This window comes from Rhinichthys klamathensis, unplaced genomic scaffold, assembly GCF_029890125.1.
Source record: "Rhinichthys klamathensis goyatoka isolate OS25496 unplaced genomic scaffold, OSU_Roscu_1.1 h1tg000069l_1, whole genome shotgun sequence".
Taxonomy (NCBI): domain Eukaryota; kingdom Metazoa; phylum Chordata; class Actinopteri; order Cypriniformes; family Leuciscidae; genus Rhinichthys; species Rhinichthys klamathensis.
Window position 1 is genome coordinate 152,139 of NW_026606612.1, and position 13,410 is coordinate 165,548.

The window sequence follows — 13,410 nt, forward strand, 5'->3', positions numbered from 1 at the left end:
CCCGTGTGTCACGTTGCGACTGTGTTTTTTTGGCAAACACCCGGGTCGGAGGGGTGTTGTCATACTCATCCTCATCGGCCCGTAGGATACATGTCCATCCTCTCATGCCTCACTGCAAGGGCAAATGAATGAACAAGAGGAAATGTGGATTAAGCATTTCGCTTCATTTGGCACATGTTGAATGGAAAAGAAGACACTTTAAATTAGAAGGTTTTTCCACAAATAGGGTACACTTTGGTGTCTCGTTAGCTTTTTTAAATCCATCGAAGGTTCAAATCTCTTTTTAAGATGTTTTTTTATTCGCTTTAAAGCATTTGACATTTCATAATGTCTTTATTGTAAGAAAAAATGGTAATACTTTGCAAGGTTCCAACATTAGATAACTAAATTAATGAACAAAGTAATGATTAAAAATACTTCTAAAGCATTTGTTAATCTTAGTCTGTTCATTTTTTTAAATTAAAAGTTGTATCTGTTAATGTTATTTAATTGACCTGAGCTAACTTAACTAACACTGAAGTTTACAGAAATTAATACATATTGTGATGTGTATTGCTCATTGTTAGTTAATACTAGTTAAATATCTATTTTTGATAGAAAATGTGCAAAATTGCACCAATCATGGTTTCAAACGTCACTTACCGGTAATTACAATCTGTCCCAAATTTTGGTTACGGGGTTGTAAAAATTGCAAACCTTGTATAAAATGAACAGAAAATAAAATAGCTCAGACACAAATGAGTTCAACCTCCTGATGTTGATGTTCGACCTCGTTTCACTGACCAATTGTTGAATAAGAAATAAAAGCCCTATTTTTTACCCTATTCGTGGAGAGTGGCAGATACTCTAACATGATTAAATTGAATTATTAACAGATTAAAAAAGAAAACTGTGCAAAATAACAAATTTAACCTTCTGAAAAACCTCACAAGATCCTTAAATATCATTTGCCCTTGACAAGTGTTTTTTAACACTACTTTTAATTTTGATTGCTCATCAAGGTAAGTTAATACATTTTCTTCAAACTTGTTGACATCTATTGTGTGTCCTTGTACTTGTTTTTTGTTTTAACTGGTTACTCATCAACATTGTATTGTTCACTAAAACCATTTGGTGCCGTACAGTCTTTGACCTGCTCGTGTTTTGCTATGGCTGGTTGATTTTGATTGTGATTAGTTTTTCTTTTTAAAGGTTAACATTATAAAGCGCTTTCATTATAGTGTCGATGTTTTGCATAGTGTCATCAACAGCGTGGCCGGTCCGCAGACAGGGGAAGGTTCTAGAAGAGATATCCATTGTGTCTAAATTCAACCATTTGCCAAGACTGTAAACAATGAGGGAACAAATCCTCCCAAAAAGAGAAAAAACAATCACACAGAAATCCGCACCCGAGCAGATGTTTATTGAGCCTAAGTGCCAATGCTGAATCCATTATAACATTTTAAGGGACTATCTAAGCTCACTATTTATTTATGAAGCTTTTATAGATAAAATATAAAACTCATTTGAGTTCAGCGAGTTCCAGACATCATTAATAATCTCTGTAAAACTATATAGGATGACACCGAAATGCTTTCAATTTGCAGCACCGTTAAAATATAATGATATAATAATACTATTTCATGCAAATCATTCACAAGAGATTTTTTAAAAGAAACATTTGATGAGTGTTTTGTGTATACTGTATATGTTATGCTTCTGAGAGCGCTGTATTGATGCAGAAGTTTAGTTGAGTGCAACTGTGAACTTAAGAGATGCAAAGATAGGTATCGTATTATTCATCAAATTAAAATGGACTAAAGGCAGATACTAAAAATTATATTTATAAATATATTTATTAGGTACATTTATTACTTTCTATAGGGTTTACAGATTTTCTACTTCTAATATATTGTATATATAATAATAATTATATATATATATGTACTATTTATAAATATGTATTTATACTACTAATATTTTCTACTTCTAATATATGGTATATATACAAATAATAATATAAATTCCTACATAAAAGAATGTACATAAAAAATTTGTATTTATTTTTGTACATCGTACATCTTTGTATATATGATTCAGGTAAACGCCTCTTCCTGTTATGTTGCATCTTTCTTCTTTTTTTTTTTAAGTATTTTAAAAGTAACCTAATTAAAATCTAATATTCCTTATTCAGCTATTCCTATATAAAATATTTCTTATTTAATATTTCTTGCATACTCTTTTGGTAAACTCGGTATTGTCCCAAAATGTCCTTATGAAGAAACTGAAGAAACTGAAGAAACGTTTTTTTTATTATTAATATATTTCTACTGGATAATTCAAACAAGTATTTTTCTACCGAGTGCTAAATTGCTCAAATAAAGGCACAGAAGCTTTTAACATGCGTGACTGCAGTGTATGGCGTGTTTGTTTGTATGTCGATGAGAGGGTGAGCTGTATTTACACCCATTCAAGTGGCTGTTTCTACATCAGTGTCAATCTCTTTTTGCCTTTTTCAATATTTCTCTGTTCTAGATGTTTGGAAACTGGACCTTTGGAACACTTGTGTTCACTATTCTCGTGTTCACGGTCACGCTAAAGGTGATACATCTTACGCATGTGTTATGATCTTAGCTGTTGCCGATCGGCGTCTATCTTCCTATTTCTCACTGTGTCTTCATGCTTTAGCTTGCCCTGGACACACATTACTGGACGTGGATCAACCACTTTGTCATATGGGGGTCACTGCTTTTCTATGTCATCTTCTCCCTCCTGTGGGGAGGCATCATTTGGTACGTCCTGCCTAAATATACTGTACACTTACTATCACAAAATCAAACATGTTTGAATCTAACGTGGTTCATCTGCTGTCTTTCTGTTCTTTATAGGCCTTTCCTGAACTATCAGAGGATGTACTATGTGTTCATGCAGATGTTGTCCAGCGGTCCTGCGTGGCTCAGTATAATTCTGCTGATTATAGTCAGTTTGCTGCCTGATGTGGTGAAGAAAGTGCTGTGTAGAGCTCTATGGCCCACCACCACAGAGAGAATACAGGTACGACACCAGTATCTACATGTGCGTAGAGATGCAAGGATACTGCTAGTTTGCATGTCAAACGTAAATGAATTTGTTTATGTTTCATTGCAGTAATAGATAGCTGTTTAAAAATATATATATATTATATACCATGATTATTAGTTTGGGTAGATGCCATGTTTAATTGAATGCAAATGAAAACAAAGTTGGGATGGAAATACATTTTTTTTGTATTATTATTGTTTAAAGCCCCAAGTCCTGTAATTTCCACAACCTATGTTTTCTGGATAGTCTGTCAAGTCATCTTTATTTATATAGCGCTTTCAAAGCAGCTTTACAGTGATAACAAGAAAATGATGCAAACAGAGTTCACAGCAGCTCTAAACGAAAATAGTGTCATTGTTCAGCTGAAGTCAGTTCAGTGTTGATTCAGTTCCATTGTAAAGATATCATCAGTTAATCAATTTTGTAGTTTGTAGCTGAATTTATTTTTTTAACTCTTTCCCTGCCATTGATGGAAATTTCCCTTATTTGTGAGACGATGCTTCCCCACCATTGACGAAATTTTCGGCCTTTCCGTGTTTTTACTGTTATACGGTAGGGGGTGCTATTAGGCGTCTTCTGAAAGTGTACTGAATCTCCGGATCAAAACACAGGTGAAGAAGACGCAAAACGAGCAATATCCAAGGGGGTAATCCATCGACCGGAAGTTGAAGCCGGCCTGGGTGCCGCCATCTTGTAGCAGAACTTCACTTGCGTTAGCATTTCCATTGACTCCCATTGATTTTGGCGTCACTTTGACAGCGAATAACTTTACATCTGAGGCGTTTAAAGACTCCATTTGTCCATTATTTATTTCTAAAGAAACACGACAATGTATAAAGTGCTCTATTACCTTCTATGTTACATTATGGCCCCGTAGAAACAGTTTTTGAAAAAATAGGCTAACGATTGCGTCATAACCACTCGACTCTCTGTCGCGCTGTACAGAAATTACCGTACAGACAGGAGGAGAAGCTCGCAGGCAATCGGGGGGACGTCCCGTCAAGGGAGAAGCCCATAGATAATGAGTCCATAAAAGCAACGGAATACTTACTCCTGGTCACTCACGCCAAAGAACTCTTTGCTCAAGTTCCCCGTCTCCGCAAGATTAACGTTGGCAATTTTCACGCACAGCTACTAGAAGATTAACGTCTGTCAGACAGGTTGCTCACGTCATCAAGCTTAGTTTGAGTCGGTTTGAGTCTGCGCGTCAGGAACGGAAGTGCTCAAAAATCGCTAAAAATGGGCTTCAACTGTCTCAACTGAGTTCCAATGAGATGGCTCTGTACACTTCTTATACTGTCTATGGCAATATCATATGTAATCATATTCATATGTAAAATAACGCGATCATTAAACAGCATAAAAAAAATCAAAACTGCCTAATGTTACAGAATGAAATGTCGACCCAGGAAGAGCTGTAGAACTGTGCAAGCATTAGCGGTGTTGATGGACTCGATTTACTCCATCTATGTTTTGATCATCGTTCTGAATCTGATCAAGATCTAGTCTTTGACAAAAACACGATGTTCTCAGTGTTTAGCTCAAAATGTTGCCTTTTTATGGAACTTACTCACATACAAGTGTTAATAAAAAAAGAATGCATGAAGATAGAATAATATATTTTTTTTTTTTTTTGCTATATTGCATGTTCAGATAATCATACAACAAAATATTCCAGGGGCCATGAATTTTTTGCGAAAATGAGTGTATTGAACTGATTGCACTATCCATAACAGCTTTGTTTTGTTTGTTTTCTACCAAAAACAGTGTCTATCCCAACTTAGAGCCATTTCTTCTGCAAAAATACAGCTATTTAAGAAAAATATTTGTTATTTTCAACCAAATGATTGTTGATCTGAACCAGCTCAATAGTGCTATACTTTGTGATAATGGCTACTAACTGGTCTTCAGTAGGGATGTAACGATTCACTCATCTCACGATGCGATACGATTCACGATACTGGTTTCACGATACGATTTTCTCACGATTTTTTTAACAAATGCGATTTAAGACAAAAGTGTCCCTTTTATTATTTCTCAGACAAAATGCTGCACATTTCTTTTTAATTTAAAATATATTTCTCAAATAATAAAACTACATTAAAAAAATTCCCTTCAAGGTTGTTTCAACTCAGTCTTTCTGTCTGTTTGGTCAAGAGGCTGGACACTGGTACCTTCGCACACTATGTAAAAGACTGTGTAAAATTAGTAGTACCAGATTGACAGGGGTTTTACATTGTAATAAAGGCAAGATTCTAATTTTGTTATAATTTGTATCATTACACTAGTAAGAGTAAAAAAAAAACACATTTAGAGAAAGAGATAGTAAAATAAATACAACACCTGGTTGCCACGGAAACACTGATGCACCTTGTGATCTCCGTGGCTCTCGCAATTGTAGTATTAATGACTTTTACATGAAAACGGAGGTGACTGGTGTTACTCACGGTGGTGATTATTATTAGTCTACGGAAAGTCAAAATGCCGCCACACCTCCGATTTGAATGAGTCAACGTCAACATCTACGCTTGCCGTCGCCAAAGCCATGTCTACTGTTTGACGGCACGTGCACAGCAGTCTATGGCACACACTGGTGCGGCGCGAGCGGAGCAAACCGAGCGTTTTCAGTTCATTCCTATGGAAGTTGAGCTTGGCTCACACAAGATCAAGTTCCATGAATGAAGTGAAAACACTCGCTAGCTTCACGCCAGTGTGTGCTCGCTGCTATTGTGCTATTGTAAAGCGAGGTTCACAACTTCACAGTAGGCTATAGTAAACGCGCCCTGCTGTTTAAAACGTGTATCGCGATTCGTTTAACATTTCAACCGACTTGAATCGTCACACATTTTTATCGATTTTCAACCGGTTGCGAGTGAATCGTTACATCCCTAGTCTTCAGATTTACACTTGCGTCGGACTGCTTCCCAGTGTGCTTGATGTAAGTGAATTCTGGATGCAGTTCACGATTCTCTTCTTTACGTTGGATGACTCTTTAAGCCATTCAATGGTGTTATTGGGTCTGTTATTGGGTCTATCTTTGTATTTTACTGTGTTGGCACACATAGTATGTCAGCATACTATGTTAAGAAATTTCAGAAGGAAATTTAATGTGTGTGTATGATCTTACCACTTACCACTGGTTTAACCCATGTGATGTTTTTCCTCTCGCTCACCTTCCCTATGAAACTCTAGAATTTCCCAGTGTGCTAATGTTACTGCCACATTAACGTCAACATGAAACGTCCATAATTCTGACACTAAGGTCAACAGGATAATCAACAATAAAATAACACGTAATATGATATATAAACAAGATTTAATCCTTCGGGAAATGATCAGGGGAGGTAGGTGCTACAAACCAAACCACAGGAGTTGGTGACATCGGCCGAAAACAAGCATTGATAAGAATGTGTATTAAGAAAGTAAATAGGGTCCGTTCTGATTTCATGTTGACTTTAGGATCTAACTGTAGAATATGATACTTCAGGAACACTTTACATAAGGTTCAAATGGTTTACATTAGTTAAAGGTAAAGTTCACCCAAAAATGTACTCATCCTCAAATTGTTCTAAACCTGTATGAGTTTCTTTCTGAGAAAGACTCATAAAGGTTTGGAACAACTAGAGCGTGAGTAAATGATCTCGTTTAATGCCTTAGGTGTCATGGACCAACAATAAACACATTTATCAATCACATATCATATCAATGTATTATGAAGGAACATGAATAAATAATACATTTTAGATAGATAAATGCTTGAATAAAAGCTGTAAAAATAGTTATTTCATGATGCTTAATGAATCAATGTAATTGACCAGTGTTATTTTAGTATTATTTAGATATTATAAGAATATTTATTCATATTTTGAATGTTTTGTTTAGTAGTTTAAGTTTGCCAATTTTTTTATTAGTCTTTATATTTTTTTTGAATTTCAGTTTTAGTAATTTCAGTACTTAAACTTAAATTTATTTGATTTCAGTTAGTTTCCAAGGCAATTTTTCAAAGTTTTTCATCTAATATTTCTTCATTTCAAATAAAATAAAATACATTTTTAATAGTTTTAGTTAACAATATCAAAACTGATTAATAAGTTGAACCTTATTGTAAAGTTTTACTAATAATTCTGCAAGAAAAAAAAAGTTGAATATGCACTAACACTTGTTGCCGAAGTTCCTTTATTAATCTCTGAGGATCGTTTCGGTTGTTAACCTCTCTAAACCCTTTCTGTTTTTATTCCTCTTCCATCTCTCTTTTTCTCTCTGATGCTTGACCTTCCCCCTCCCCTGTGTGTTTAACCCTTGGCCTGTGACCCGTGGTAACGGCAGACAAAGCGTCAGTGTCTCACTGCTGAGCAGTCCACCATCTTTATGCTCTCCCAGACCTCCAGCAGTGTCAGTTTCTGAACTGAGGCGGAGGTGAACCTACACACCGTCTCTGCATGTGCGTGTGTGTATCAGTGAGTGAAGACCTCCTGAACATTACTGCCACCCAACATGCCAATAGCATCCGTTACAGTACCCTGTGGTGTCTCCGAGCCTTATATTCCGTCACTCTACATGTTTGCATGCATGAAACGTGCATGTTTATGTTTGCGTATGTGCATTTTACGTTGCAGATCTGGAGTTGTTTAATGGAAATGCATTTTTTGCTGCTGTACTTTCAGTTCCAGCAAGATACTTCAGTGTCAAAACAATGGGTCTGTTATGCCACATTTGAGTCTGTTTGTGTGTGTGTGTGATGTTTCACAGAGAATGAGGGCTGACAGGATCTTTGAAAGGGTTGAGACAAACATTCATGATTCACTGCTAGATGGGGTTCAGAACACCACTGAGGCCTAGCAACTCTATGGTAAAGAGAATGTGAAGTTGAAGACTAAAGCCAGAAAGAACTAATCCACACTCGACTCTAGAGTTCTCAGATGAAGTGTGCGGTTCTAGAATCAATCTGAGAATTCTAGAATCCTCCAGTGAAAGCACTCGGGATTAAAAAGCCTTTGCTGCACCTGTGTAGGTCTGTTGTTTGGTGTGAAACCTACGGACTGGTTTGGTTTGGTTTGGTTTGGTTTTAAAGCTTCAGATTGAAGGTATTGGGTTGTGGTTTGGGGTGTGCGGTACTGTATGGCTCTGACACGTACACAAATGCACACAGCAGACTTGACATACAGTTTAACATCTAACACTCTGGCTTGCATGTGTGTTTTTACTTGTCTATTGAAAATATTATTTGCATATATTTCTAAATGTCCATTCCTAGAACATGCTTATGATCATCTCTGTTACTGAGCGAATCTCACTTTTTTTTTCTTTGTAGAACCACAAACTCAAAACAAAGAAACAAGAAATTATATTTTGCTTAAAGAACATAAAGCCTGTTTTGGGATCGTTGAGTTTTTTTGCATTCTGTGAATTTACAAAAAAAAATCCAAAAAATATCTGTAATGATCAAAAATAAATAAATAAAAACTATTACAGTAATTTTTTCACAGTATTACAGTAATGAGAATTGTACTGAATGACCGTGGTAAAAAAAAATTGTGTCAAAAGTGAACTGTTATGATAATTAATACTTACAGTAATGATGCATTACGATAATGAATAATTACAGTTCTTCAAAAAACATGTACCAGCACAGGAATTAATTGCATGTTAAAATGTAATAAAATAGAAACAATTATTATAGATTTTTATAATACGTAATATTGTTACTGTTTTTACAGTATTTTTGATCAAATAACTGCCTTGGTGAGCAAAAGAGACTTCTTTCGAAAACAATATGCCGACCCCAAACTTTTGAACGTTACTGTAAATATATTTCATTTTAAAACAAAACTTATTTTATCTTTTGATTTTGGGGTGAATTGTAACATTTCACCCTCCTTTTAAGAAAAAACCCACATATTTTTCACTGGCCTTAGCTTTTTCCCCCAGCAGTTTATCTCACAACATCCACTCAATCGATCAGTTTTGCATCTTCTAGGACTGGGCTTGTGCATGTGGTAAACATCCGATATGTGATCTTGTGAAGTATAATATTTTGTTGTTTTTTTTGCACCGCTTCTTGCTGGGGCTTTGGATTTGTGTTGTTTCAGCTTGTGATGTGACCAATGCCTGCATTTACATGCAATCTGCTAATTCACTCTCTTTCTGTCTGTTCCCTCCTCCTTTTCTCCAGGATGCTGATAAGTTGTATAAGGGGCACCTGTCCGAGTTCACTCCCCTGTCCTCCCTCCATGCTCCACCTGCGCGAAAACATGACAGACGGGGCAACCAAAGCCAGAACCACACCCACCGCAGGTCTGACTCCTCCCGTCCCAAAAAACTCATGTGTACCTACTGGGGCGGCAGGCCTGACTACTGCACCTTCAGCTCCTTCCTCCGAATAGGAGAGAACCCACGATTCTCTGGGGCAGCTTACGCCTACAGCACACCGGGTCCAGAGACGTCCGTATGATAGTCTCTCTAAAAGAAATAGTCTGGTTATCTGATCCAATTCGGCCTCGCTTATCCCAGGGTCAAGATCGGGACGCTATTGGGAGACCAATCTTGACTTGTCACCCTTTATCTGAAGCAAAAGCACTGAAATTGGTGAACGCTAATGGGCGGTAGTGATGCTGTGTGTTAGTTTTGGAGCTGGAGGAATTGGCCGCACCATCTGCAAGTGTTGCGTACTGCGCCAAGTGGCCTTGGGACCTATTTACCTTGATTTTTGTGTGTGTGTGTTCGTGAGAGCGTGTTTCCTTTACACTGTGGGTTTACGTGTTCGCTCACCTACCCTTGTAATCCTTCATGTGAAAAATTACTTGAAAACAACAATGGGCAGTAGTAGCACAAATCTTTCCATCTCAAACGCAACCTCTACCACTGAATATGATTGTGGATGACAGTTAAAATGGCCTCGGATGCTCTTAAAACTGACTGTCCTGTTTTTTTTTTCTTCTTTTCTTTGTTCTCTGTCGTCTCCCCTTCCCTTTTTTTATCCCGTGATCCTTCTCTTTTCTTGTCCTACTTTTTTATAGAACAAACTGGTGTTGCTTTTGTGCAAACCTGTTATCGAGGAACACTCCATAGGCTGCGATTGTCTTTGTCCGATTGCATTGTAAGTGGCTGAATTTGGCCATTTCTGCTGCTGCACTGTACTAGAGTGAACTAGGTGTGTGTGTGTGTGTGTGTGTGTAGGCCTTTGTTAGAACAACTATGAAAAGACAAATTGTAACTGGACTGTCATTATGTTTCACCCTTTACCTTTCAAAAAGGTGGAAATCCACTCGCATTCTACTCTTCCAAAGTTTCTAAAACCATTGACGTTGTGTCATCATGACAACCAGTTACTCTGTCCTAGCTGCTTGACCATTTGCTTTAAAATTCTCTAGTTCCCTATAATCAGTCCTTTAGTTTTTGTTTTTTTTAGAGTAGAACCAGATATACAACTCTAAAGGCTACGCTAGCCATCTTAGCTTAACTGTTCTGCCTTAATGTTAATGTTTCCCATCTTTTACACCACAGTTTGGAACCAAAGGTTGTAAACCAAGTGAAATACGGAGTGTATAAATGTGTGTTAGTTGCCTTATGCTTAAAGAGAAAAGGAGGGAAGGTGTTTGATGGCATTCCCAAGAATCCCACCACACTGCCTTAAGTTGACATTGCACCAGCTGAGGATGGAGAGCGATAAATGTAGTATTCGACATCTTCCAGTGCCACCAACACACAGCCCAGGGCTCCTGAGGGAAAAAAACAAAACAATAAAATGTAACATTTCTGTTGGCGCAGACGTCTTTGTGCGTTCGCAAAAAGTACAAAAGACCTTGTTTGTCTGTATTTTTATGATTGTAACATCCATTTTGACTGTTCCCTAAGCCTTTTTGTCTGTATTAATGGAACTGTTGGAGCCCTGTGCTGGGTTGCTATCATTTTCTTTGTTGCACATTACTGATTTATGATTCTCTGATATAAATAAGTCAGATGTAATTAGCATGTGCTACTGTTCACAAACAACTCATTAAACTAACAGCCCAATCAAGGTCAGCATGACAGATGCCCTATCTTGGGCACTAAATACCCTAAAACTTCAAATAATAGCCAAGTCCCAAATAGACGCCTGTCTCTTTTACACGCCTGGTGTGGATGCAGGTTTGGGTAAATAAAGGCCAGTCTCAAATAGAGGCCGGGTCTGTTTTTTTTTAGTTTCGGGTTGTATTTAACCTTCTAAAACCCGTCAGATCGTCCGCTTTTTGGCGGCCGAAAAAGCAAATTTGTGTCCCGCCAAGCCAAAGCCTTTTTTGATCGGTGAGTGATGTAGCGCTTGACAGGGCGCATAAAGCCTTGTTTATACTCGACGCGTCCGCAAGAGCGCGAAGTGCGCGCGGCAAAAATGACGTCATTGCGGTGTGGGCGGTCGTGCGCGTTGGGTGCGCAAGACCCCATTTCGCCTGGCGGTGTGCACGGCACTTTTTGTAACATCGCGCGCGGCGCCGCATCCGAAGATGAACGACTTCGAGCCGAATCTGGCCGAACTGGTGCGTCTGTATCAGCATGTTTATGATCCTTCTATACACAGAGACATTTGCATTGATGGGCGACCATAAAAGCCTCTCATTTTTTGAATAGGAACACATTTACATTAAGCACCCAGTTTGCACTCTAAAGTAACTGCTTATATTTACAAAATAAGCCTACAATAGCAGAAGTAAGCCCTGCTGATGAAATTAAGGTTTAAACACTCTTCAATAAGGCTTCAGTTGTTTACTAGTTTACATGCAGTGAAAGTACAATAAACCTACTGCATTTATTACTCTTTTTATATGAATCAGAAATTAATAAACTACTAATAAATGGCAAACTACTTCTTCACTGCTGATTCCTGGTGGTTTAGAGGAGAATTACTCCGAGTCGCCCCCTGTCGTTTCACAGAATAGCACAACGGCGAGCGCGTCAAGTATAAACGCCTCGTCCATATGGAGAGGTCCGCGCGCAGTCAGCGGAGACTCGCGCTCGTGCGGACGCGTCGAGTATAAACAAGGCTTAACGAGCAGAGAGCGCGCCCCGGCCGCGCGCGCGCACTCTCTCACGTCTTCAAACAAAACGAGCGCTGTCTTGCTCTCTCTCCCTCGCGCATATTAATCAAAGTCAATTGACACGATAGTAAAAGGTCGGAAAGACAGCAGTTTCACGTGGAGCATTTGGAGATTTTTTAGAGATTAAAGACTCTAGGCTTACACTCAATGAACAACATCTCAACACTAAATTATAAAGGCCGGTCTCATATAGACGCCCGTCTCAAATACAAGCCGGTGCAGTTCGACGATTTGGGAAATTAAAAGCCCGGGCTATTATTTGAAGTTTTACGGTATTCAGAGAAATGGCTCCTTTCCAGTGTACAGGACACCGAAAATGAGCCGTTTAAACTGAATCCCAGGAAATGTGCCTCACACCTGACATTCTCATAAAAGTCTTGTGAAGTGCGTTCAGTTCCATCTCCGTCGAGTCGCGGAATTCAGATTCACATTGATTTGAGTTGAATTTGAATTTAGTTTGAATGTAATTCGGATTAAATTCCAGTTACATTGTAACACGAATGAGAAGGATATGGAACTGAACCGAACTAAAAACAAAATCTGCGTATTTGGTCATCAGAACCACAAGCCTCTTTCCCTGCTGTCCTTCACATTCCATGCTTGTTTTTCTTGTTTTGTTTTTGCTGACGTTGATTCTTGAATGTAGTTTTGCTTTCCTGGAGCATCATCTCCTCATCTCGACTTCTTTCCTGGCACGAGTTTCCTTCTCTCACCCTGTCGTTCTGTTCTCATGATGAGGCCAGTTGCCCGTTTCACCATTTTAACCATTTTAACCATCATCCATTAAAGAGAGAAAAAACGTAGGTGATGTCAAAGACCATCAAGGTCACTGTTTTGATGGTTACTCCAAGCTTCTTGTGAGTATAGGTGCCTTCTGGTGCTTTTTAACCTCAATGTACAGTATGTTCATGCGTTGCACACACGTGTGTGTTTTAACTGCCCATCAGTTGGCCTGCAACAGAGAATGTCAGATTAAAGAATTGCATTATGGGTATAGCTAGTGTGTTAAAGGGTGAAAGGAATATTTTTGAACAAAATCTTTGGGTTAATGTTGATGAAAAGTCACAGAATAGTAATAGAATGTCCTTTTCCATGCACACATTATATCTATAAATATAGACTATATACAGTATATTGATGTCAAGGTTTACAAAGGCTGAGTGGATGAATGAGTGCGTAACAAAATGATCTAATATGTCAACTGATTAACTTTGTTTCTGCTCCAAAAGTATGTTATTTCATTTGTATTAATGTATAATCTGTCTGAAGTCAAACACTG

At 38.0% G+C, this 13,410-nt stretch overlaps 1 protein-coding gene across 8 annotated transcripts in view; it reads left to right on the top strand.

The window, feature by feature from the left end:
• The window catches only part of atp11a (ATPase phospholipid transporting 11A), a 93,908-nt gene extending 81,015 nt beyond the window's left edge, over nucleotides 1-12,893 (top strand). For 2 of the 8 annotated variants that reach the window (XM_056250450.1, XM_056250452.1), the window contains 5 exons: nucleotides 2,515-2,580; nucleotides 2,668-2,771; nucleotides 2,868-3,033; nucleotides 7,387-7,476; nucleotides 9,233-9,354. In XM_056250450.1, the coding sequence (XP_056106425.1) occupies nucleotides 2,515-2,580; nucleotides 2,668-2,771; nucleotides 2,868-3,033; nucleotides 7,387-7,464 (414 nt within the window). In that variant the 3' untranslated portion in view covers nucleotides 7,465-7,476; nucleotides 9,233-9,354. Of the gene's footprint in view, nucleotides 1-2,514; nucleotides 2,581-2,667; nucleotides 2,772-2,867; nucleotides 3,034-7,386; nucleotides 7,502-7,809; nucleotides 7,910-9,232; nucleotides 9,684-10,076; nucleotides 10,825-12,777 lie in introns of those variants that run through there. The other 6 variants (XM_056250445.1, XM_056250446.1, XM_056250448.1 and 3 more) reach the window with 5 other exon arrangements.
• The last annotated feature ends 517 nt before the right edge of the window (nucleotides 12,894-13,410 follow it).